General features: G+C 45.9%; 1 protein-coding gene and 1 pseudogene across 1 annotated transcript; one reads left to right on the forward strand and one right to left on the reverse strand.

The window, feature by feature from the left end:
* Nucleotides 1-696: 696 nt before the first annotated feature.
* LOC136482192 (hexose carrier protein HEX6-like) lies at nucleotides 697-2608 on the reverse strand. The gene is made up of 2 exons (XM_066479426.1): nucleotides 2072-2608; nucleotides 697-1940 (listed from the first exon to the last, which is right to left on the reverse strand). The coding sequence occupies exons 1-2, from the start codon at nucleotides 2540-2542 to the stop codon at nucleotides 867-869; spliced, it is 1545 nt and encodes a 514-aa protein (XP_066335523.1). The 5' UTR covers nucleotides 2543-2608; the 3' UTR covers nucleotides 697-866.
* A 545-nt stretch (nucleotides 2609-3153) lies between these two features.
* Nucleotides 3154-27859, forward strand: LOC136480113 (divinyl chlorophyllide a 8-vinyl-reductase, chloroplastic-like; annotated as a pseudogene).

Here is a 27859-nt window from a genome sequence, read left to right on the forward strand (position 1 = left end):
ATTATCTAGCACTGCCACTGATTAAACAAAAGTACAGGATGGCGTTCTTTCTTCTTCTCCCATCGCCGACCAGAGACGCCCATCCCTACCTTCGCCGCGTGCCGCTCTGCCGCCCACATCTAACCTCCACGTCCGGACGTGGCGCACGCCTACCACCGTGCCCATGCCAGCGCTCGGCTGCCCCCACCCCGGCCGGCGAGACCCGCCCTACCTCAACTGCCCTCACCCCTACCGCGACCGGCCTCGCCTCCACTGTGGCCAGCGAGACCCGTGCCCGCCGCCACCACCCCCACCGAGACCGGCGTCGCCCCCACCATGGCCGGCCTCAAATGTCGCGCCCCAAGAACGCCACGAGCTCCGAGCGCACGAGCCCAGCTCCCGTCACGCATGGCCCCAGCCTCGCCGTCGTCTATGCGCGCCGCTCCATCGTCCACGCACGTGACCACGCCGTGTGGATGTTGCCCGGTCTGATGTGCTCTGCTCAGATATGTAGGAAGAGGAGGAAAGAGGGGATGAAGAGCTGACGAGCGGGCCCAGGTGGCAGTGAGTTAGAGGGGAGGAAACTCAGAGCTGGAGCTGTACAAGACAGTTTACTGGGAGACTAGCTCCATGGTGGAGCTGCTTCATGGTGGATCTAGTGATCTGAATCTTTTTTTTATTTGGAGCTCTCCTAAACATGCCCGTAATTTCATTCACTAAACTATCAATATAAAGAGCTTCAAATGAACTGTAAAATGTATAGTACTCCAACTGCTAAAGATCTTCCAAATGATCAGACTTTGAATATTCTTGTCTGAGAAACAAATCATGGCTGAATTGAAGTTGAATGCTTCAAATGTACGTAGCTGAATGCTACGTACATTTCTTTACAGCTTGGCACTTGCCTCATCTTCACGGTCTCCTATAACCTTCTTCCAGAACCAGTGCTTGGCCCACACCTTGTCAATGTGCTCGATGGGCAGCCCCTTGGTCTCCGGCAAGAAGAGGTACACGAACGCCGTCATGGCCACGATCCACCCGGCGAAGAAGAAAAAGAGCCACGCCTTGAGGCGGCAGAGCATGGCGAGGAAGTACTGCGCGACCAAGATGGTGAACACGAAGCCCGACGCCACGGTGATGCTCTGCCCGGCCGACCGGACCTCCAGCGGGAAGATCTCGCTGGGCACCAGCCAGCTCAGCGGGCCCCAGGAGCAGCCGAAGCCCGCGGAGTAGAGGCCGATGAGCAGGAGGAGGGCTAGCGCGTACGCCCTGCTGAGGCCGCCCTCGTCGCCGAGCTTCGCGGCCATGATGGCGCCGATGAGGACCTCGCAGACGAGCATTTGCGCGCCGCCGGCCAGGAGCAGCGTCCGCCGTCCGAAGAGGTCGGCCGCGAACAGGGAGGTGAACGTCGCGGCGGAGGAGACGACGACCAGGACGATGGTCGAGAGGAGGGACGCGCTCTCGCCCATGCCGATGCTGCGCAGCAGCACCGGCGCGTAGAACCCGATGGCGTTGATCCCCGTCAGCTGCGTGAACGACGGTATCAGGATGGCCATGGCCAGCTGCGGGCGGTACCGCCGGTTCCTCAGGATCAGTCGCCAGCCGTTGTCGCACTGCTGCGCCATCGCGTTGGCAGCGACGATGTCATCCAACTCTTGGTCGACGGCGTCGGTTCCTCTGATCTTCTGCAGCAACGCCCTCACCTTCCCGTGGTCTCTGCCTTGCTGGACGAGGCTGTTGGGCGTCTCCGGCAGGAAGATGGCGCCGACGGTGAGCAGCGCTGCAGGGACGCCGGCCAGGCCCAACGACAGCCTCCAGCCCCAGCCCCCTGTGATCTTCTCGGCGCCGTAGTTGACGACCGTCGCGAGGAGAGCTCCAAGACAGAGGCTGAACTGGAAGCCGTTGCTGAACATCCCTCGGTAACGTGCCGGGGCCATCTCAGACAGGTACAACGGCACAGCCTGCAAAATGTTAAAAGAATTATTTTTTCATGTCGATTTGTCATGTTACCGCCTGGAAAATGTTGCTGCGCAATTTTTTGTTTTTCATGACATTCTAAGAACAAATTCATATGGATAGACATATCATATACCTGGTTGGCGAAGCCCAGGCCAACGCCGAGCAGCGCCCTGCCGAGGATGGCCATGAACACGTTCACGGCGCCGCCGCTGACCGCGGCGCCCGCGAGGTACGCGACGCCGCCGAAGACCATGGACGGGCGGCGCCCGCACCGCGCGGTGAGCCACGATGCGAGGAGCACCGCAGTGAGGAGGCCGGTGATGTAGAGCGACGACGTGAAGAGCGTCAGCAGCTGGCTATCGAACTTGCAGTAGTTGCTGACGCCCGCGGCGCGCTTCATCCGACGGTACACGTCGGGGAAGAACTCCCGCAGGAACGCGTCCATGGACGACACGCCGCCCGCCGTGCTGATGTCGTAGCCGAAGATGGCGCCGCCCATGGCCGCCGTGACGCACGACAACGCCACGAACGCGGTGACCCTGCCGTCGTACTGACGTGCGTCCTCCCCGCCTTCGGGGCTGACGACGGCGAAACCGACGGCCATGGTCGGGCAGGGTCACGGAGCTAGCTAGTGTGAAGTTGTGAACTCGATCAGCAGTTCAGCACATGGTGAGCGAGCACTGTGCGACTGTCCTCTCGTGCTGACTTGCTGCTCTTATCGGTGCAAGATGCTTGCTGCGCGGTCAAGCTTGACGTGCTGGCACTTGCTGGGTGATTTGTTCGCGAGCGCGCAGCAATGCAAATCTTCCACGGAGATAGGTAGCTTACTGACAGGGATTTTTAAATAATTGCCACCGAGAGGGAGGACACCTCATGTTGTAAGTTTGAAAACTCTACTTCCTTCTAATGAAATACGTACCACATGGTACGGTCGGAAAAAAAAGAGGGAGACCACCTCTTCGATTACCAGCTTTAGATGGGTAAATACAAAATTGCCTTCGAAAATAGTAACTCCCCTGCGTTTTTATCATTTTTCACTTACGTGGCACGCCACTTCACCCGCTAGTGTGGAACTTGGCCTGGCCCTGACACACAGGCACGCACAAATACTCTCTTCCCCGCCGTCGAGGCCCACTCCTCGAATCCTCCACGGCCTCACCGCCCGCGCCTACTCCGGCAACATAGCCCTTCCATGCGCAGCCGGCCTCAGTGACCATGATCCTCATCATAGGCTCCATAGGCTACATTGACTGCTACCACGTCCAAGAGATCTACATTGACTGCTACCACGTCCAAGAGATCCTCCACCGGGGCCACCGCGTGCTCACCATGGGCCCATCTTGGAGCGGCATCGGCGGCCGCAACTCCCCCGACGACGTCATCACGGACCTTACCCCCCCCCCCCGTGTCGTCTTCTTTGATGTCACTGACCCGACCGTGCTGCTCGCGGACCTAGCCCCACACGGGCCCATCCACACCACGGTTCGCTACCTCGCCAGCTATGGCAACAGCGTGTAGGACTCATGGCGCGTCGAGTATCGTGCCACGCTCCAGGCCGCGCGTGGGCTTAGGGCCGCCCACTTTATGCTCCTCTCCGCCGTCTGCATCCAGAAGTCGCTCCTCGAGTTCCAGCGCGCCAAGCTCAAGTTCAAGGAGGAGCTGACCGCGGAGGCCGTGCAGGACCCTGCCTTCACCTACAGCACCATGCGCTTGTAACACCCCGTGTTTTACATCATAATAAAAACCACTAAAAAATTGAACTTTTCAAAATTTACAACAAATTAAAACCTTAACTATTTATTTTCTACAAAAATTATTTGAAGATATATCTCCACAAACCCTTTTAAAAATCTTTACCAAAAAGTCTTGCATCAAAACGCATCATGTGCATTTATGTTTGAATGTTTGAAATGCTTGTTTGATTGATTATATGTTTGTGTGCCCTAGAATTTATTATTGGCGCAAAGTACTTCTCCTTGACTTTCTGGCCCCGTTCGCTGGTCTGAAACTTGGCTGAAACTGGCTAAAAAACACTATTCCGGCTGAATTGGTGTGAGAGAAAAACACTGTTCCGGCTGAAAAAAGAAGCTGAACAAGTCGAATATGGGGTAAGCCGAACAGGGCTTCTCTCCAAAACTCCTTGATCATTTCCCTTGAATATCTCCACAAAAACCATCCTTGATTTATCCCAAACCATTTAGCATCAAATCATCTTAAAATTCAAACTTGAATCCAACTCAAATAAGGCCTAGTTTAATTCGGGGAAAAATGTAAATTGAATCATAAAAGGAAAATGGTCAGCGGGCTCAATCCCTCTCTCCCTTCCTCCTGGCCCGTGAAGCGGCCCGCCTCCTGCCTCTTCTCTTTTGCCCTTTTCCTCGCATGGGCCAGCGCCGGGCCTTCGGCCCAACGAGGCCAGGCGCAGCGGCGACTCCCCTCCTTTCTGGCGCAGCGGCCCACTCCTCTTCCCTTCCCCGCCTGGGCCGGCATCGGCGACTCAGGCCCAGCAGGAGCGCCCGCCTCCCTTTCTCTATTCTCATAGACAGCGCGTCCCCGGCTGTCAGCCGACCTTCCCCCACAGACGTGCGGGACCCAACTGTCAGCTTCGTCTTCCCAGGAGGCAGCGACGGAAATCAAGCGTCGTTATGCGCCGCCTCGAGCCCGCCACCATCTCGTCCCGACGCTGGAGAAGATAAGGGTGCAGGAACTGTTAGCTTTCGGTTTAGGCATATTCGTCGGATCGGGATACTTAGCATTGTAGTAATAGATGTTCGGGTTTCACACAGAGAGAGAGAGAGAGAGAGAGGTGATAGGTAGCAAACCATCGAATGCCGTAGTTGTTGAAGCTCCGGCCGGGGTTTCATTGACGGACGCCATCTGCGCGCCGGCAGTGACATTCGGTGGAGAGGGAGTCGGCGCTGTGGCGTCCTCGGCGGCGGCGTGTGTGTCTCGGTGGCGTTGCCGGCGTCGGTGGTGCTTCCCGTCGCTGGCAGCGCCCCTTCTTTCGATCGGGTCTAGGGTTAGGATGTCGATGGGGTGACTGGTGGCGCGGTGAACCTCGTATTGCGAACCCTGGCCCCCACCTTTCCTTTATAGCGCTGTGCGACGGGGGCCCACCAACCATGTAGGGTTGGGCGCCCCCGATCAGGGCGCGAGAACAAGGCCCAGTTAGGCCGTTGGGTCTAACTGGTCGGAGATCAATCCTAACATTCTCCCCCTTGATCTCTCATCTATTCTTCATTCTTTAATTTCATACTCAAAACTTTCAATTCATATTTTTCTTGCTTCCATCCTATTTTATCACAGATTAGTGCATAGAACTGTCCCATCGTCACAGCAATTAGTGCCGTTAGACTAACAACCACAATACACTTCTCCATTTTGAAATGTAAACTTTCTTTGGGCCCTTCGTATGTTCGGGAATCATAGGCTTTCCCTTAAACCCATGCCGGCTACGTGTTCTCTGAACATGTTGGGTGATAAGCCCTTTGTGAGCGGATCCGCGAGCATTTTCTCTGTACTTATATGCTCAAGATTTATTATATGATCCCGAACTTTATCTTTCACAACATAGTACTTTATGTCAATGTGTTTGGCAGCACCACTTGACCTATTGTTGTGAGCGTACTGTACCGCTGGATTGTTATCACAATACAATCTCAGTGGTTCATTTATATCATCAATCACTTTCAATCCGGGTATGAATTTCTTCAGCCAATTCACCTGCCCCTTTGCCTCATAGCATGCTACAAACTCGGCATACATTGTCGAGGATGTAGTTATGGTTTGTTTGGAGCTTTTCCACGATATAGCCCCTCCTGCGAGAGTAAATACATATCCTGACGTGGATTTTCTTTCATCTCCCGCATAATCAGAATCTGAATACCCCTCTATCTGCAGGGTATCAGATCTTCTATACGTAAGCATGAGGCCTTTCGTACCCTACAAATAACGCAGGACTTTCTTCACTAATTTCCAATGTTCAATTCCTGGATTCTTTTGATATCTGCCAAGTAACCCGGTAACAAAAGCTAAGTCAGGGCGTGTACACACTTGAGCATATTGTAAACTTCCAACAGCTGAAGCATACGGTACCGCTTTCATTCGGTTAATTTCATATTGGTTCTTGGGACACTGATGTTCCCCAAATCTATCGCCATTGACTATAGGAGCAGGTGAAGGACTGCACGCATGCATACTAAATTTCTTTAGGACCTTTTCTATGTATGCCTTTTGCGATAATCCTATAACCCCTTTTCTCCTATCTCGGTGAATCTCTATTCCCAAAACGAACGAGGCCTCACCGAGATCTTTCATATCAAAGTTTGAGGACAAGAATTTCTTCGTTTCCATTAGTAGATTGATATCACTACTAGCAAGCAAGATATCATCCACATACAAAATTAGGAATATGTACTTTCTATTCCTGAACTTTGCATAAACGCAATTGTCCTCAATATTTTCTTCAAACCCAAAACCTTTTATCGTTCTATCAAACTTCAAATACCACTGTCTTGAAGCTTGCTTCAATCCGTAGATTGATTTCTTCAGGCGGCATCCCATATTTTCCTTTCCTTTTACAACAATACCTTTCGGTTGTGCCATATAAACATTTTCTTCCAAATCCCCATTTAGGAAAGTCGTCTTTACATCCATTTGATGTAACTCCAAATCATAGTGGGCTACAAGTGCCATTATAATTCTAAAGGAATCTTTACATGAGACTGGAGAAAACGTCTCATTGTTATCAATCCATTCTCTTTGCGTGAAGCCTTTCATCACAAGTCATGCTTTAAATCTTTCTATATTCCCTTGGGAGTCATATTTCGTTTTATAGACCCATTTACAGCCTACTATTTTGGCTCCTTTAGGAATATTTTCTAAGTCCCAAACTTTATTGGTACTCATTGATTTCAATTCATCTTCCATGGCCTTAAGCCACTTTGATGAGTGGTCGCTTCTCATGGCTTCTTCAAATGAGGTGGGATCATCCCCCATCTGACATTCTTTTGTTTCATAAACTTCATAGTCATCAGTAATAGCTGATCTTCTTATTCTTTGAGACCTTCTAGGTGCCTCCGGCACTTGTTCCATATTTGGCTGTTGTTGTTCTTTCTCATGTGCAACATTTGGTTCTATAGGTTCCTCAAGGATAGGCTCCTCATGTTCATTCATTGTCACCATGGGAGAACTTGCAACAGGTGTTGGCACTACAGTGTCCTGCACTGTCGGTGCAACAGCAGCAGGTAGCGTGAAGAATGGTTCTTCAACCATTGGAGTGGGTACATGTACCCGCTTCTCCTGTAGGCTGATTTCTCGTGCTACCATGCTCCCCCTGATCATGTTATCCTCCAAGAACACAGCGTGTCTTGTTTCTATAATCTTCGTATGTCTGTCAGGACAATAGAAGCGATATCCTTTCGATCTTCCTGGATAGCCAATAAAATGGCAGCTGACTGTCTTGGAGTCTAACTTTCCTATGTTTGGGTTAAACACTTTTGCCTCAGCTGGACAGCCCCACACACGCAAATGGTTAAGTGAGGGTTCCCTTCCTGTCCATAATTCATACAGTGTTTTAGGCACCGATTTACTTGGTACTCGATTAAGTATGTGAATGGCGGTTTTCAGTGCCTCCATCCATAAACTAATCGGTAATGTGGAGTAATTCATCATGCTTCTTACCATATCCATTAAGGTACGGTTACGTCTTTCAGCCACTCCATTCTGTTGAGGCTCCCCCGGTGTGGAGTACTGAGCAACTATGCCATTTTCCTGTAGGAACCTTGCGAATGGTCCAGGAATTTGGCCATATGGGGTATGTCGCCCATAGTACTCTCCACCTCGGTCTGATCGTACTACCTTGATTTTCTTATTGTGCTGATTTTCAACTTCAGCTTTAAATATTTTGAATTTATCCAATGCTTCCGATCTTTCTTTAATTGGATAAATATTGCCATAACGAGAGTAGTCGTCTATGAATGTTATAAATGAATCATAACCATCCACACTTTTCACAGGAAAAGGACCACATATATCTGTGTGGATTATTTCTAAAATTCCTATGCTTCGTTTGGCATCTTTCTTAATTTTCTTGACATATTTTCCTTTGATGCAATCAATACATTGCTCTAAATCTGAAAATTCTAAGTGCGGGAGAATTGATTCCTTAACCAATCGTTCCATTCTTCCCCTCGAAATATGGCCCGAGCGACAATGCCATAATTTCGAAGAGACAGTATCAATTCTCTTCCGCTTCTTAGTTACATCCGTAGATGGGGAATCATTCACATTCTCATCACATACATTGTTCGCATTCTCAGCAAGAGATAATAAATAAAGCTTGTCTTGTCGGAAGGCAAGACCAACACATTTATTATTAACCAGTATCTTACACTTGCCATCACCAAAATGGCAATCAATTCCATCATCATCAAGTTTCAAAACACTTATCAAATTTCTACGCAAAGAGGGAATATAAAGTACTTCTTTTAGTCTAAGTACAAAACCATTATTCAATTCTAAAGAAAAATCTCCAATGGCTTCAACATTGGCTTGCAGTCCATTTGCACCTTTAATCGTTCTTTCTCCTCTTTGCAAGGTTCTCGTCCCACTTAACCCCTGTAAAGAATTTGCAACATGAGTAGTTGCTCCTGAATCAATCCACCAAGTGGATTTATCATAACATAAATACAGGGATTCATCTACAAATGTAATAAATTCATCACCTTTCTTTAGCAGAGATTTCAGGAAGTCTGGATAATCCCTCTTGTAGTGTCTCTTCTTGAAGCAGTGCTTGCACTGATCTTTTTCAGCTCCACCATACTGCTGATTCTCAGAATCCTGGGGTTTCTTTCCCTGTGAACTGGAGGAAGAGGTCTTATCCCACTTAGGTTTCCCTTGTGGTTTAGAATTCTTGCCATTAAAGTTCTTTCTTTTGTTGTCCTTCACAAAATGAGCAGATTCACCTTATGAGGACTTTATCCTCTCCTCTTCTTGAGCACACATTGAGATGAGTCTTTCTATGCCCCATCTTTCAGGCTGCATATTATAGTTCACAATGAAGGTGTCATATTCTTTTGGCAAAGAAGCAAAAATCAAATGAATCAGGAAATCCTCCTCCTTCAAATTTATTTCTTTTAGCTTGGATGCCGTAGTGTTCATCTTCAAAATGTGCTCTCTTATGCTACCACCAGTGAATTTCTCATTCACAAGCTTCTTAATCAGTGAACTTGCTATGGCCTTGGTAGACCCAGTAAACTGACTCTTGATTTTCTCAAGATATTCTTTAACAGTAGCACATTCAGGGATTGAGCCCCTTATCTGTTCTTCTATGGTGGCTTTGGCTACCAATAGGCACTTGCGGTTAGAGAGAGTCCATTGCCTATGTTCAAGGTCATATTTCATTCTTATTTCAGCATGATCACGCTTTCGAGAAGCGAAATTAGCGTCAGATTCATTGTCACCTCTCACCGGGTCCTCTGGCTCAGTAGGACACGGTGAGGTGATGGCAAAATCGACCTCTCCCAACGTAAGTTCCAATTCATATTTCTCCTGCCACACACGGTGATGGGTTCCGTTGAGTGTCGGGATGTTGGCAATGTTCACAATGCATTTGCCTCCTGAAATCATACCAGAGTAAGTAAGAAACATTTATACATAAAATTCCATGCTTTAACTCAACGTTGGTCAAATTAAAACTTATAATTCATCCATGCAAACATTTTACATCACCGTTGGGCAGAAGTAAAATTAATGCACAATTTCTCATGGATCAAAAATTATAATATTGTTATTAACAACGTTGGTCAGAAAATAACAATATCATAATCGCATCAAAATTATCAAAAATTCATTTCTCTTAAAATTAAATTATCACGTTGGTTCAAATTTAATCAAAGAGAACAATAATTATCATGCACAGCGGAAACTTTAATAATCTTTCATATTATTATTTTCCAGAAGCACTAAAAAATTCATTGTTTTCTGAGCAAAATATCGTTGGATAAAATTTGCACAGAAAATTGTATCAAAATCATTCAAATTCATCAAAATATGCATTTCACATTGCTCCTGGAAAATAATAAGAAAAATTTTTCTTCTTCTTTCATTTTCAGCCCAGCGCGGCCCAAACCGCGCTGAAAAACCGGCTCGGCCTAGCAGCGCGGCCCGGCCAGCATCGCGCGCTGCAGCGGCCCAAGACGGCCCAGCGTCCGAGCGCTCGCCCAGGCCGCACCTAGGCCGCAACCTGGGCCTGGGCTGGCAAAGCGCCTCGGCAGCGCACTCCCGCCTGGGCCTCGATTTGGCCCAGCGCATCTCGAGCGTCCGTCTCGATCCGACGGCCAGGCGCACGTTTCGCCGAGTATAAAACCCGCAATGCCGCGCCCGATCGAGCAAACCCTAGGTCATTTCATTCGGTCTCTCTCTCTCTTCGCCTCACTGCTCTCTCTCTTCTCCTTTCTCAGTCGCAGCGCAACCAAGTGACCGAGAGCGAAGGAACGGGCACTCCCATGGCGCCGTCGCCGGCCCCCTCACCGACGCGCGTGCTCCCCAACAGGTGAGCACGCCGCCGTCGAGTGGCCTAGCCGCGGTGCCCCTTGGCTGAGCCCAGCGAGCAGCGAGCCGAATCGGCGCTTCTTCTCCTGCACCGGCGAAAAACCGGTTCGGCTCTTCTTCTTCCGCGCCGGTGAAAGTTCATCCGACGCACCCTAACCCTACCCCTACTTTAACCTTTCTTTCTTTGAGTTGTTCTTTTTGGGTTTATCCGAATGGGGAAAAAACTAGGGTTAGGTTTAGGGTTTGTTCTTGCTGATTCGGGTTAGGGTTTGTTCTTGCCGATTCGTTTTCTTTGCTTTTTATTTCTTTCTTTTCGTTCATCCGAATGGAAAAACTGGGATTAGGGTTAGGGTTCGACCCTTCTTCTTTCTTTTTCCCCTTTTTCTCTCTTTCGGATTTGCGTCTAGGGTTCTCGGAATCCGACCCTCCCCTTTTCCCTTCTTCAATCCCTTCTTCAGATTTGATTTGGGGAATTAGGGTTAGGTCTTAGGGTTCGGTTTTCTATTTTCTTTCCCGATCCGCATCAGATCGGTCGGATTCACTTTCCCGATCTGATTTCTTGTTGAACCACGGCTTTGGTACCATTGTTAGCTTTCGGTTTAGGCATATTCATCGGATCGGGATACTTAGCATTGTAGTAATAGATGTTCGGGTTTCACATAGAGAGAGAGAGAGGTGATAGGTAGCAAACCATCGAATGCCGTAGTTGTTGAAGCTCCGGCCGGGGCTTTGTTGATGGACGCCATCTGCGCGCCGGCAGCGACGTTTGGTGGAGAGGGAGTCGGCGTTGTGGCGTCCTCGGCGGCGGCGTGTGCATCTCGATGGTGTTGCCGGCGTCGGTGGTGCTTCCTGTCGCTGGCAGCGCCCCTTCTTTTGATCGGGTCTAGGTTAGGATGTCGGTGGGGTGACTGGCGGCGCGGTGAACCTCGTACTGCGAGCCCCGGCCCCCACCTTTCTTTATAGCGCTGTGCGACGGGGGCCCACCAACCATGTAGGATTGGGCGCCCCCGATCAGGGCACGAGAACAGGGCCCAGTTAGACCATTGGGCCTAACTATCCTAAAAGGAACCACCTGTCCTCCCCTCCGAACCTTCGCGACACCCCGCTGCCACCACATCCGAGCACGTGAAGCACGACCGCCGAGATATTTTGCCGCCACCGCCTTCCTCTACCATGGCTGCCCAAAATATCTCCACTACCATCGCCTCATCTCGGCTATAAATAGCCGGCCGGTGGACTCGCCGTGGCCTGAAGAGCTCGGTCCTTTTACTTCCTCTTCCAGCCACTCGAGCTCGCCGGGCGCGCCGAGTTCTGGAGCCCAACGCCGCCGGTGATAAGGCTACGCCCGCCCTGCCTCCCGAGCGACTCCGCGCTAAGGCCGAGCGCCACGACGCTGCCGCTCTGCTCTCCCTGCCCCCGCCGCCGCTCTGCTCTCTCCTTCTCTCTCCATCTGCTATCTCTCTCTCTCTCTCTCTCTCTGGTCTGTCTCTCCATCTCTGATTGCTCTGCTCTCCCTCTCCCGCCCTCTCTCTCTCCTCTCCATCTTCCGAATGGATGAGGACGGCCGCGGCATCCGAAGTCGATTACCTGGCCACGTCGCTTTGGCCAATGGAGAGGCACCACGTCACCGCTCGGGCCCCACACGGCAGCCATAGCAAACCCACATCCACTCTCCCCCATTTTACATGGACACGGTTCACATAGACCAATGGAAAAGAGAACGGGTGCACGGCATAGTGCGGACCAGGTTCACACAACAGTGCCAGGCCAGGCCCGCATCCGACTGGGGACGATAGGTCAGCCCCTGTGCTGGAAAAAATGCTAGGTACACCCCGAGAGTGTACACAGAGAGGCTAAATTCCATTTTACCTACACAGAAAATTCCTAAATAAACTAGGTACACCCCAGAACCTACCCAAGCCTTTCCAAATCATTTTCATTACCCTAATTTCCAGAAATAATTTCCAAAATATATTCCAAATATCGTCTCATATTAAATCTTTGATAAATCATATCTCTTCCACCCTAAATCCAAATCCCATGATTCTTCCACCAAAAATCCTCAAAAATCAAGCCCTGTCTATTCATATCCTTTGCTCTATCATTTGGTGCCCATTTAAATTCTAGTTGTTTGTTTTCTGTTTCATTTATATTAACAATAACCCATATTTACACCCATCCACTAACGCCTGTTAGCACCATATATTCGCGTATACGCGTACACTTTAACACGTACGTAAATACTCGAATATACACACACATAGCATAATAGATAGCACTCATGCATAGGCATGCCTGGTGAGTATATATATATACGCGCACATATATGTGTACTAACACTGGTAGAGAACCGAGCTTTACTCCCGGTGGGGAACCCCCTCTAGTCCCGGTTCCCCACCCGGGAGCAAGCATCCGGGACTAAAGGGGGGGTCCTTTAGTCCCGGGTCAGGAACCGGGACTAAAGGAGGACCTTTAGTCCCGGTGGGTAACACCAACCGGGACTAAAGGTGCCTCCTGACATGCCACGATGGCCGGCACCTTTAGTCCCGGTTGGTAATACGAACCGGGACTAAAGGTTTTTTTCTTTTTTCTTTTCTTTTCATTTTTTTGTTTTCTTTTCAAAATAGGTTTTCGAAGTCGTATTGTACGCTGCTAATTATACATTTATATGCGCATATAGTATGTTTCGGTTCAAGCACAATGAACGTATTAAATCACACAATTCAAGCATAGAAATATATATATATATATATATATATATATATATATATATATATATATATGCATGCATCATATATATATTTACATGCATGCATGCATATGTGTATTTTACATTATATTATTTCATGTGCATATATTACAAAAGATTGCATTATAGTTGTTGTGACATAACAAGTTTCTTCTCATCCTCTAGCTTGGCTTCAATGGCAGTGTTGGGTCGAAGTAGAACTCGCCCTTGGAATCGATGACTTGCTCATTAAAAAATCCGGCTATAGACTCTTGAATTGCTTTGATTTGGTCTTGCCGTATGACCTTTTCCTCCAACCATCGAGTCTACAGGTTTGAATTAAAGGAAAATAAATTAATATATGTACATATATATATAAAGACATAGTAACACAATCAATAATAATAATTAAATGAATATATAGTGTATTTTTAACGTACTTTGAGTCTCTCTGTAGGAGTTCTTTGGGAGAGCACCTTGATAAACTTGCAAACATAGTAACCACAGTAGTTGTTCCCCTGTTCCTGCCTCAGACACCACTTTACGAGAAAAAGATTTGTCATCCAATCTGGTGATCCGGTGAAAGCTATATGTTTAATTAATAAAGATGATGCGATTCAGGGGACTTACTTTCAATGGGATTACATTCAGTGGCGCTTTGCATTTTTCCATGTGTTGCTTCTCAATAAAGGTTTTCCAAACACTGCCCAATAAAAAATTTGCCACGTCATCAGATATAGTTAATCATCATGTTTGTGTGTATATATAGTTGCTAGAGATCCCGAAATTACCTCTGGATAATATCTATCATATCTTGGTAGTCTTGTTGTGGTTTTCTCATCGAGTCATAGATTATCAAGTGACTTTTCACCAGATCGATGTCCATCAATATCCAGTGATTGCTGCATGTGTTTATAGGATATAACGCATAACACTCATTAATTAACTAGAATCAACATATGAGCCATTAAGGCTATGATCGACATGATTAACACTCACTTGAAGTTATAGGGAAAGAGTATATCCTTCTTGTGGCGTTGGTTCACTAAGAAGTTCATGAGGTTACTCTCTGACTCAGACTTCCAATTAGTCATTGGAGTAATTGGGTCTTTGAATACTATATGGGGATCAACAAAACCAATTTCATTGCAGCCTTCCTTTTTGAGCTCTGTCATTGTAAATCTGCATATATATAGTACTTGTTAGGATAATTTATATGCATATACACACATATGATGAGTTTAATAATAGATCGAAAGAATTATTACTTACAGGTAATAGCAGCTAATGATAACTTTGTCCAGAGAGGTAAGGTGGCATAGTTGATGAAATTCTGCAAAGTCAACATACATAACATCATCGCCACGGAACCACTGTTCGTCTCTAATTCTGACACCAACGCAGAAGTCTCCACTGGTAGACGCCTGCATGTACCACTTGTTTAGCAGGTACATTTGCGTCCCCAGATCAGATAAGGCTTGAGGGTTGTATAGACTCTGGCCTAGTACAAATTTTTTCTTCCAAATATCAACCTCCGCCGCACTCTCAATGTTTCCATCACCAAACATCTGGTAAAGGTCGAGACCAGTCTCATCAAGAAATTCACCAAGGTGATCCAAATCGACATCCGGAGGTATGTTTGCCTGATGCATTAATCCTAAATTCGAACCATATTCATTACCAACAACTAGCGGGGGGATTGATTGGTGCACTTGTTGTCCGAGTTGGGCAACTCCTTTCCCTGCCCGCTTCTTTTTCTGTGCCGCCTCAATTGACTTGGTGAGAGTGCGGTCATAGTCTGATAACGTTGATTTGGACGGCTTACGAGATTCCCGCTGTTGATGCTGGTAAGAAGTCACCTTTTTTCTTAAAATATCCGGAGCTACGAAGAAGTACGGTTTCTCTGGGTTTCTCCTTGCTTCTTGATTCATTTTAAGTTTGTCATAGAATCTAGACATGTCTTTTTTATATGCATCAGTTCCTTCTTCCTTCTCTTCAGATATTATTTTGGGAATAGCCCTTGGTTTCACGGTGGCTTTCTTTGCAGGCGGGGACTGATTCTTCGTTTGAGGGGCTGGCCTCTTGCTAGGCTTCTTGGTAGGCGGGGGCGGGGGAGGCGTTGGAGACCTCCTTGGAGGTGTTGGCAGCGGCGTTGGAGACCTCCTTGGAGGTGTTGGCAGCGGCGTTGGAGACCTCCTTGGAGGTGGCGGCTGTGGCGTTGGAGACCTCCTTGGAGAGGGTGTGGATGCAGCCTCGTCTTCCAACACAATGTCATCGTACAGAGCACTATGATGATCTGGCGATTGAACAATTGGATTTAGGTTGGGGGAGGATCTGCTACAAAAAAAGGAATGACATATTATTATGAGCAGATTGTTAATTATTTAAGCCAATACAAATTAATGATGTAGTGTTTTCATCCGCACGTACCTATGGTGAGGTAGTTCAGAAGGAGGTGGAGCCGACATCCCTGGAATGATGATGTAGCGCTTGCGCCATAGAATGAATGTCTTCTCCGCTTCTCCTAGAGTCTTCTCGCCATCACCTCCAGGAATGTCAAGAGGCAAATCACTAAAACCTTTTTCAGCTTTATCTACCGAGATGGTGGCATATCCTTCTTGGATTATATTCCCATGAATCCTTGGTGTCTTGGTTCGGTCGATAGGATTAACAAGACCGATAGCCACCTTGATTGTGGAATTCTCCTTCGGAATGTGTAGCTCACACGTTGTACAAGGTTCAGTGACGTCATCCACAGGGAAGCGCAGTCCTATGTCCCCTTGATTTGGTATCTCCGTGGAAGCGCAGCTGCTTTTCAACTGAACAGATTGGCTAATGTTGATTCCTGGCTCTGATGCCTGCTTGCTTGCACTCACTGCTATTTGCACTTGCCTTTTGATTTCCTCCTGCATTCTCGCTTCAAGGTTTTTTTCCCGCTCCTGTGCTTCACGCACCGCTTCCTCCAACCTCTGGAGCCGGTGTGCCTCTTCTTCCTTCTTTCTCTGGCGACTTCTGTAGGAAGGTCTGTCCTGAGGGAATCCATGCTCCCACGAGACACTTCCTTTGCCTCTAGTTCGACCACCATGTTCAATAGTCCCGATGGCGTATGTCAGCTCATCCTTCTCTCTGTTGGGCCTGAACGCACCACTAGCAGTAGCTCTCTGAGCATAAAACAATCTTTCTGCTGCTTCTTGCAGTCTTGCGCCATAAACGCACTTCCCTGTCTCCTGGTCTAGTGTTCCCCCATGAGCAAAAAACCAATTCTTTGCACGTTCTCCCCACTCGAGTGATTCTGGTCAGATACCCTTGGCAAGAAGGTCTGCTTCCATTTTGTTCCACTTCTTAATGGCAGTCGGGTAGCCACCTGATCCCAAGGTATGGTGGTATGTCTTCTGTTGGGCATTACGTTGGTTCTTTATCACCCGACTCACACCCTCTTCTGAAGTCTTGTACTGTACAAACTCATCCCAATAGGGCCTCTGCTTTGAGATCGGGCCTGGGACAGTAAAATCTGGTGCTATGTTCTTCTTGACATACGTCGTGTATAGGTGTTTCTTCCAAGTCTGAAACTGGGTGGCCATCTTCTTCATTGCCCAATCCCTAACTCGCTCCTTCAATTCATCACCATCTATTATATCATCATAATCATCTGTTTGGAGCGTGAAATGTACCAAGACATCATTCCAAATTAACGCCTTGTCACGATCGGAGACAAAACTGATATGAGGAGCATTGGTCTTCTTCTTCCATTCACGGGTACTAATCGGGAGCCGGTCCCGTACAAGGTAACCACAGTGGTGCACAAATTTCATTTTATTCGGCCCCCCCGGTTCTCCTGTATCCACATTGAACTCCGAGATGATGAAGCGACCCTCCAATGGCTTTTTGGGACCTCGAACATTTTTACTCTTCGTTGTAGTTGTTGATGTCGATCCAGAGGGCTACAAAACATAAACATTATTTTTAATGTCATGAGCACACATAAGACATATGATAATATATATATAGCTAATAATAAAAAATATATACTTGGCCAATATGTTGTTGCTCATTTTGTTCAAGAGCTAAGTACTGACTCCCGTCATCTACATCCTCTTGCACGTTATTTTTAGCACCATCATCGCCGGCAACTTGAGTGCCAGTGTTGATCAAATTCATCATCAACTCCTCCTCATCCATATTTCTCGGGTCGGCCATCTAGCTTCAAAAAACAAAACCAATATATAGTACGTCAAATCTTTGCTTATTACATGCGTAAAATCTACAAACAATATGCATTATTAAATCTTGCCCCTCGATCACGGACGCAATTCGCCACACTAGGACGAACTACGTCGGTACTAGGGCGAATTAGGGCACGAGAAAGGGCGGTGTGACAAGAGTGGCGGTGCTCCACTCCGCCGTATATATGTCTGTACACATGGGTGAACGAGGGCGGCGGTGCTCCGCCGTATACATAGAAACGCATGGACGAAATGCATATGAATACAAATGACGTATATATACGTGTCGGCGCGGTGGCCGGTGTGCTGACGACGATGACGTGAGGCGGGCCGGCGTGCTGACGACGACGACGACGTGAGGCGGGCCGGGGCGGTGTCGGTGCGTGATGTTGTGATCCTATGTACCATGTGATCAACCATGTAGTCATTCATCATATGAGAAAATTCTATGTTAATAATATAAGTATAAGTCATTATGAAATGTAAGTATATGTGTCTTATTGCTCATATAACCATTACTATTTCCGAAATGATAAGAATTTATTTTCTTCTTCTACAGGCGATCTCTGATGCTATGATATAAAGTTTGAAGATAGTCTTCCCGGAAAAAAATATGTAATGCTCATATTACTTTAGCAACATTAATATATTATATCTGTATATTCAAAGTTCACAAATGAAGAAACATGTGATATTTTTGATAAACTAAAAAACGCTTAGTTTATAAACTGGGTATCAAAATTGAGTTCCTATTTGACCATTATATATCCTACAACAAATCCTTCAAAAAAAAAGACCCTACATGAATATATTTGGATAAAATTTCGTTAACAAACATTGATCTATGAAGATAGAAAAAATTCTTCTATTGAAACTGCATCTTGAAATAATGGCATATCATATAGTGATGAATATATGGCGGTTGATGGGCTGGATCATTAGCGGATGGTTCGTAGCGTTGTTTCCAAATAATATATAGCGTGTTTATTATACAAGCCATGGATTTACATCGATCTAATTAATTTCTAAAGTAATTTCATTGGTGATCCTTAATTATACTTGTCATTTAGAGTTCCAAATATTCAAAACTTGCCTTAAGATATGTTTTTATTTAAAATCATTTAGAGTTCCAAATATTCATTTTTAGTTTCTACAGATTTTGTGATTCAAAATTTGGAATTTTCAATCGACCTCGACCGTTGACACATGGCTTACACCAAAGTTGTAGTTTTCGACGTGATCTATAACTCGGCAGTGGAGGGCTCGGACGAATGTACAAAGAGATCGACGAATATATCACCTCGAAGCTCGGCAGTGTACGTACTGGAGGGCCTCGAGGGCCGGCGCGGTGGGGCAACGCGCGGTGGAGGGCCTCGGGCGCGGAGGAGGGCGCGGTGGAGGGCCACGGGCAAGCGCGGAGGAGGGGCACGGGCGCGCGCGGTGGAGGCCGCACGAGGAAGAAGACGGCGGCGCCGGTGTCACGGAAGGCGAACGGACGCGGCGCGAGGTCGAAGAAGAGGGCGGCGGTGTTCGACGAGGAAGAAGACGAGCAGATCGATCTGCCAGGCGCTGGAGGTTATATAGCAGAGGAGAATTACTCCCGGTGCCAGCCACCAACCGGGAGTAAAAACCCTTTACTCCCGGTGCGTATTACCAACCGGGAGTAAAGGTGCCTTTACTCCCGGTGCGTGTTACCAACCGGGAGTAAAGGTATACCTTTACTCCCGGTTGGTAACACGCACCGGGAGTAAAGGCTTTTTTTTGGCGGGCCACGAAACTGCAGCCCACCTTTACTCCCGGGTGGGCTTCCCACCCGGGAGTAAAGGTGGCCTGCAGTTTCGTTTCCCTCCTGTTTTAAGCAATAGTCTTGTTAAATACAATAGAAATGCAATAGTTTTTATTAAATACATAGTAAATTAAATAAAAGGCATAAAATTATTTTGTTAAAAATATGAATTTTATTTTTGTTTATTGCACATAGGAAAAATCGATAACCTAACTTTTTTTATTTTTGTTAGAATTATAAAACATAATGTAACTAATATTTATTATTTCGTTAATGCAAAAATGTAGTGTTTAATTAAAATTATTAAAATTATTGGTTTTGGACAGGAAATTTGTTTTCACATCATTTTAACGTTAATATTTTAATTTTTCATCACTCAGTATCCTAATTTACCTTTTTGAGAGAGAAATCCCACCAAATCAAACATTGATTTAATTTGAAATATGACATAATAAACATCTGAATTCACAATTATTACATAATATCTCAAACACACACTATATTAAATCACTATATCATCAAGTGGGCACAGCAGTGAACTTCTTCTTTACGTATGTCCCTTGGTTATGATCGCTTCGTAACCATGGAGTGTCCTCATCATTTACCAAGATGCTAGGGTCTTTGTTCACTTTGAAGGGCGGAATTCGGTCATCCTTTTCATATTCTTCTGACATGTCCGACTTGTCCTCAATTCCCACGATGACTCTTTTCCCTGAAAGAACTATGTGGCGCTTTGGCTCTTTGGTTGAGTCATTATCGTTTTTCCCTCTTTTTGGTTTGGTAGACATATCATTGACATAGAACACCTGATTCCAATCCTTGGCAAGGACGAATGGTTCGTCTTTGTACCCAATATTACTAAGGTCTACTGTTGTCATTCCATACTCGTTGTCTACTGTTACTCCGCCTCCGGTCACCTTGACCCATTGGCACTTGAACAATGGGATCTTCAAAGTAGGTGCATATTCTAGTTCCCATATTTCATCTATGCGTCCATAATATGTCTGCTTATTCCCATTCGGGTCTGTGGCATCTATGCGGACACCACTGTTTTGGTTGGTACTCCTTTTATCTTGGGCTACTGTGTAGAATATGTTCCCATTTATCTCGTACCCTTTGTATGTGACGATATGCCATGATGGTTGCATAGCCAATAAATACAGTTGCTCATGGATGCTCTCATCACCTTGACATTTTTTTCGCAACCAACCGCCGAAAGTTTCCATGTGCTTATGCGTAATCCAAGCTTCAGTCTTCCCTGGAAACTCGGATCGTAAGAGATCCTTGTGTGTCTCAATATACGGATCTACCAAAGAGGAGTTCTGTAGAACTGTGTAGTGCGCTTTATTGAAATAATCATCATCCGTACCAATATATGTTTTCCTCCCTAGTGTCCCCTTTCCGCTTAGTCTCCCCTCATGTCTCGATTCAGGAACACCAATCGAGTCAAGGTCGGGAATAAAGTCAACACAGAACTCAATGACCTCTTCTGTTCCATAGCCCTTGGCGATGCTTCCTTCTGGGCGAGCACGGTTGTGAACATATTTCTTTAGGACTCCCATGAATCTCTCTAAGGGGAACATGTTGTGTAGGAACACAGGACCGAGAGTGAAAATCTCCTTGACTAGGTGAACTAGGAGGTGTGTCATAATATCAAAGAAGGAAGGAGGGAACACTAACTCAAAGCTGACGAGACATTGAACCACATCATTCTGTAGTTTAGCTAGATCAGTTGGATCAATTGCCTTCTGAGAAATTGCATTGAGGAATGCACATAGCTTTACGGTGGCTAGACGTACATTTGGAGGTAGAATTCCTCTTAAGGCAACTGGAAGTAATTGCGTCATGAGAACGTGACAGTCATGGGACTTTAAGTTACAGAATTTCTTCTCTGTCACATTTATAATACCCTTTATATTCGAGGAGAATCCAGATGGTACCTTGATGTTGTTTAAGCATTCAAACATGATTTCCTTCTCCTCTTTGCTTAGAGTGTAGCTAGCAGGACGTAAGTAATGGCGTCCATCATCTGTCTTCTCTGGATGCAGGTTGTCTCTTTCTCTCAAACAACGCAGGTCCTGTCGTGCTTCAAATGTGTCCTTAGGCTTTCCATACACACCCATAAAGCCTAGCAGGTTCACACAAAGATTCTTCGTCAGGTGCATCACGTCGATCGAGCTACGGACCTCCAGGACTTGCCAATAGGGTAGGTCCCAAAATATGGACTTTTTCTTCCACATGGGTGCGTGACCGTTAGCGTCTTTCGGAATAGGTTGGCTTCCACGTCCTTTTCCAAAGACGACTTTCACATCATTGACCATATCGAGTACATCCTCACCGGTTTGGTTGCGAGGCTTGGTCAGGTGGTCTGCTTTCCCTTTAAAATGCTTACCTTTCTTTCTTACGGGGTGATTTGCAGGAAGAAATCGACGATGGCCAAGGTACACGACCTTTCGACATTTTTTCAAGAATACACCTCTAATATCACCGAAGCAGTGTGTGCATGCATTATATCCCTTGTTTGACTGTCCTGAAAGATTACTTAGAGCAGGCCAATCATTGATTGTTACGAACAACAATGCTCGCAGATCAAAGTGTTCCTGTTTGTACTCATCCCACACACGTACACCTTCTTTATTCCACAAAATGAGAAGTTCATCAATAAGTGGTCTCAGGTACACATCAATGTCATTGCCAGGTTGCTTCGGGCCTTGGATGAGCACAGGCATCATAATGAACTTCCGCTTCATGCATAACCAAGGAGGAATGTTGTAGATACTTAGAGTAACAGGCCAAGTGCTATGACTACTGTTCTGCTCTCCAAAAGGATTGATACCATCTGTACTTAAAGCAAACCTTAAGTTTCTTGCGTCATTTGCAAACTCCGGGAATTCTCTATCGATTGCTCTCCACTGGGACCCATCAGCAGGGTGTCTCAACATATTGTCTACCTTACGGTCTTCTTTGTGCCATCGTAACAATTTTGCATGTTCTTTGTTTCTGAACAGACGTTTCAAGCGTGGTATTATAGGAGCATACCACATAACCTTGGCAGGGATTTTCTTACGTGGACGTTCGCCCTCAACATCACCAGGGTCATCTCGCCTGATCTTATACCGCGACGCATGGCATACCGGGCATGCATCCAATTTCTCGTACTCTTTGCCATGGTATAGGATGCAGTCATTAGGACATGCATGTATCTTCTCTATTTCTAGCCCCATAGGACAGACAACTTGTTTTGCTTCGTAGGTAGTGGCGGGCAATTCATTGTACTTCGGAAGCATCTTCTTTTGGATTTTTAGTAACTCTCCAAATCCCTTGTCAGATACACCATTCTTTGCCTTCCATTGCAGCAATTCTAGTGTGGTTCCCAACTTTTTCTGCCCTGCATCACAAGTTGGGTACAACAATTTCTTGTGATCTTCTAGCATCCGCTCGAACTTGATCTTCTCCTTTTCACTTTCACATTCTCTTTGTGCATCACGAATGACCTGACAAAGATCATCAGCCGGCTCATCTTCTGCGGCTACCGATTCTTCAGCTTCTCCCATTGCAGTATCATTGAAGCACGCACCATCAGGAATAATATCATTGTCGTCCCATTGTTCTTCTTCATCTTCTTCCATTACAACACCGGTTTCTCCGTGCTTTGTCCAACAAATATAGTTTGGCATGAAACCCGACTTGAACAAGTGTGAATGAAGAGTTCTTGAGCAAGGATATTCCACCGTATTCTTACATATGGCACATGGGCAGCACATGAAACCGTCGCGTTTGTTTGTCTCGGCCGCACGTAATAAAGAATGCACGCCGTCAATGAACTCTTGTGAGCGGCGATCAGCATTATACATCCAATGACGGCTCATCTGCATTACATGACATAAATATCATATTAAAACCTAGATCATAATTAATTATTTATACAACATGCGTGCCACCACAAAAGATACAAATTTATGAAAGCATCGCTACAATGTAGACAATCCCAACTACCACTAAAAGAACTAAAGCTAAAATACATTTTAGGAGCACAAGGATTTCGCGACCAATCTCAACTAAAACAGACAAATCCCCCGATTGTGCAACATCTTTGGGCTTCTTCGGATGGATCACTGCCTCATTAGCCGCCGTATCTGCCTGTTGTGCAAGATATTTTTGCACGAGTTCAACATACTCTTCCTCCCAGTAGAAGCCTGAACATCGTCCACTGCCATCCCACTGAAATTAAAACAAAAAACTAGAACTTTAATCACAACCATCATGAAAATAGGTATAAACTAACCATAATCATTAAATACGATAAAATAACTCACATTGCGATCCGGACACTTGTAGAAGATACGATCCTTGTTGGGACCCTCCTTCTTCACTCGGTACTCCATCACAATCTTCATCTCATCACGACACTTGCCGCATGGAATGAGAGGAAGGCCCGGCCTAAGTCGCTTTGGAAACCCATGAGAGGCCGAGGACCCGGAAGCAGTTGCCATCTACTCTCTATACTCATTTTTTAAACACTATAAATTTCTTCTTTTATAAACAAATAAAATTAACAAACTATAAAATTATCTAGATCTCTAAACAATGATATTTTTAATGGTCATTGTGTTCTCGTCTTTTACTGCGGCAGGTAAGTAATTCATATGATATTTCCGCAAATTAACAGAAGAATGGGAATGTACACACATAACAGACTACTACGACGATATCGGGACGTGTGAATAAATAACCATCCGTACTAGTTGACCTTGCTTACGTGATCATCTCGGCGAGCATTTCTCCACCGGACAGCACCGTACTTGGTCAAGGAAGAGCTCCGATTCTATGAGGAAGGGAACACGGTCTCCCACGACCGTTGTCGCTCTCCCTCGTAGAATCAAAGCTCCTCCTTGATGTCCGTTACCGCTCGACAGAGAACATGCTTGCCGAGCTGAACACGGTCCGCAAGTTCAACTAGTACGGATTTTCTATAATTTTCTAACTATTTTCTAAGTTTTTATTTATATATACTACGTTTAGGTACGGTGATTGACAGACTACTACGACGATATCGGGACATGTGAATAAATAACCATCCGTACTAGTTGACCTTGCTTACGTGATCAGCTCGGCGAGGATTTCTCCACCGGACGGCACCGTACTTGGTCAAGGAAGAGCTCCGATTCTACGAGGAAGGGAACACGGTCTTCCACGACCGTTATCGCTCTCCCTCGTAGAATCAAAGCTCCTCCTTGACGTCCGTTACCGCTCGGCAGAGAACATCCTCGCCGACCTGAACACGGTCCGCAAGTTCAACTAGTAAGGATTTGCTATAATTTTCTAACTATTTTCTAACTTTATATTTATATATACTTTAACCTTCTTTCATGTAAATATGCAAGCTTAAAGTGATTTTGAGCTCAAATTGCTTACAAATGAAAAAAAACCACAATAAAGAACCATAAATATATATAGTGAATAAAATGGCATAAGAAAATGGTAAAAAATGAGAGTATGAGATTGGTAACCTTTACAACTGAAGAATCGACGGAGGAATCGAAGAATGGATGGAGGAACAATGGAGGGAGGGAGGAAGCAAGAACACTACTGCAGTGAGCTTCAAAATGTGCTGAGCTCGGGCTCGGGGAGGAAGGAGGAGACGGCCGATTTATAAAGGGAGAACATTTAGTCCCGGTTGATAGATCCAATCGGGACTAAAGGTAACTTTCCAACCCCGGGCGCAGCCACGACCCGGGAGTAGACCTTTACTCCTGGTTGGAGCCACAAACCGGGAGTAAAAGTATACCTTTAGTCCCGGTTGGTGGCTCCAACCGGGACTAAAGGTCCCTGCCACCTCTGTCTGGCACAGTAGCCGTTGGGCAGGGACCTTTAGTCCCGGTTGGAGCCACCAACCGGGACTAAAGGTATTTCTAGTCCCGGGGGCAAAAAATTCCGGGACTAGAGCCCATTTTGGCCGAGGATCAAAGGTCTGTTCTCTACTAGTGTAAGCGTTGTCATGCCTATGTATTACTAACCTCAAACCCACCTTTTCATCTTAATTAAACCAAGGCATATACTTATGGATATATGTATGTGTCGCTAACATTAGCTACCACCCACGTTAACCTAAGCTTGCTAAGCCTACCCCCTCTGTATGAGTATATGAATGCATATACACGTACCTAACCACTTAACCCCACCTTCATGTATATGAATACATATACATGAACCTGTCTAAATAACCTACTAAACCCCGGTGGATCTGTAGGAGTCAGACAGGTCGTTACGATGACTTGGTTAGGTTTTCTCTTTCAGGTTCACATAATAGTGAAACCTAATAATATGATCCGGTTATAACCACACCACTCTAACCTAACTAGTAAAAGCCACACCTTGTTGGAAGGAGTCTCTCTATCCAACCCTTACTTCAAATTGACATAATAAAGATAAACTTAGAAGTAAACCGATCAACCAATTGGAGCCAACCCATCTAGGACTGACCCCATGAATGATTGAGATTGCCTTGCATGTGTTGCTTGAAATGTTCCTTTATTTGACGAAACTAGACAATGTAACTCGAAGACATAGAAAGAGCCCGATGGGATCGCGGAGCGCAGTCATAGGAATAAGAAGAATCGACCCATAGAAACATGGATGTACGCGCCAGCAAGCGGAGGCAAGTCCTAACACCCCCTGTCCCATCCCCTCCACATAAATTACCATACCCACACACTTCTCCCTTCCACCTTTCCACCAATATCCTATTCCACCACCTCCACCTTAAAACCAACCACCTCCCACTTTCCATTAAATATTTAATAAACATAATTCATGATATTCTTATGAGAATCAATACTGAGAGCTTATGTGATATATGATGAATAATTATGGAATGAGCATATATGATATACGATAATGAGTATTTGTGATATGATATGAACCTTACGATATGATGAGCAAAGGACATGAACCTTGTGGTTAATGAAAACTAGTAAACTAAAACCAATTTATGATGGGAACGAGTGAGGGGTAATTCACGTGGTATGGATTACCTTGGCAGGATCACCTAGTGAGAATTCCTGTTGGGAGATACTCGCTTCGGTCATATAAGGACCGATTCATTTGCCATCTCACCTAGCTAGAAACTCGTACAACTACATGTCTATATGGGCAGACTTGATCTCACACCATGTTAGGTAGGAGTACAATTATTACTAGGAGGCCGGTGTTGGCAACAGACTATCAGGAGATGACACGGAAGCTGGGTGATCTTCCGTGGTCTGGTTGGCATGGATGCTAAGTGATCTTCCATGTAAAGCACTTGTTTTGGCTGTGTTCGAGCCCCCTTTGTTATCGATCAGATGATGTGGTATCATCCGAATATTTGAATTGAATGATCTGTTATCATCTTAAGCTTGTGTATTTCCAACCCCTGAGAAGCCGTGGTAGTATTGTATGGATGCCTGAGGTCATTCCATCAGGGTACGGGGTCTCGTTAGGCCTATCTAAGCCATAACGATGGTGTCGGACTGTGCATATCTTGTGGAAAAATTTGTACAACCTCTGCAGAGTGTATCAAATCTATTCGAACATCCACGTCCTTGGAATGGGCAATCGCTGGGATGAGATTCAAATGATTAGATGTTTTATGAAAGAAAATTGTGATAATCTGGTAAGTTGGAACCCACTAATCTGGTAAGTTACAACATAAACCCCGGGAACTAGCGAGAATGACTAATACTCTCCTAGGGCCCAACCTCTCATTTATATACCACTCAACTCTAGCCAAATACTACTCAAACCACCTCCACCCTCTCTCACCAAATACAACTCCACCACCATAAACCACCTCCACATAGCCTTCGCCATTCACCCCACTTTACCCAAAGTTAGGGCTTGCTGAGTACTCTGTGTACTCAATCCTCTCCATTCTATGTTTTTAGGAAGAAAGCTACAGGAGCATATAATGACAATGGAATTATCCAAGTTACGCAAGGAAAAGGACAATGGACGTGTACATGAAGATGGAGCCGTATGACTACTCCAAAGGAACTGCGTTAGGATTGAGATATAGGAATAAGTCTAAGGTTTACATCCACACTCCAAGTTGCCTGTAGGAATGAAGCCACAACGACGTATGACCGCTGTGATAAAACTCTAATATATATCTTAAGGCCTATGGCCCAACTATGTAAATATAAACTTTGTAATGTGTTTTCCCCTCTAGGAATAAAAAGTATGGTTTTTATATCAATATTGTTCGAATTGTGCATATAAGCTATTGATCCAATGACTAATACATAATGCACAAAGGACCCTAAAGTAGGGGCCCAACATCGCTCCACGGTATTTTTCAAGAACCTCGGTGGCCAGGTCAACATCGCCAAGAACAACCAGCCATACATCAAGTTCGGCGATGACATGCTCTGTGCCCGCAAGCTCATCAACGAGGAGGACCATGCCTCCTTCATTGTCGACTGTATCTACGATGAGGATAGGACCAACAAGGTGCTGCCCATCGACGGGCCGGGGAAGGCACTCACGCCGCTGGAGCAAGGGGAGATGCTATTTCGGCTACTCAGGCGTGAGCCCAAGTTCATTAAGGTGCCCATCCAGATCATGGACGCGTGTTACCTAAGTGGTTGGTGA

Source organism: Miscanthus floridulus, chromosome 9, assembly GCF_019320115.1.
Source record: "Miscanthus floridulus cultivar M001 chromosome 9, ASM1932011v1, whole genome shotgun sequence".
Lineage (NCBI taxonomy): Eukaryota > Viridiplantae > Streptophyta > Magnoliopsida > Poales > Poaceae > Miscanthus > Miscanthus floridulus.

Excerpts from the sequence above, each read along its gene's own strand:
- LOC136482192 (XM_066479426.1), bottom strand. The coding sequence starts at position 2,542 with ATGGCCGTCGGTTTCGCCGTCGTCAGCCCCGAAGGCGGGGAGGACGCA. Across the intron at positions 1,941-2,071 it reads GCCTGGGCTTCGCCAACCAG|GCTGTGCCGTTGTACCTGTC; the intron begins GTATATGATATG and ends AACATTTTGCAG.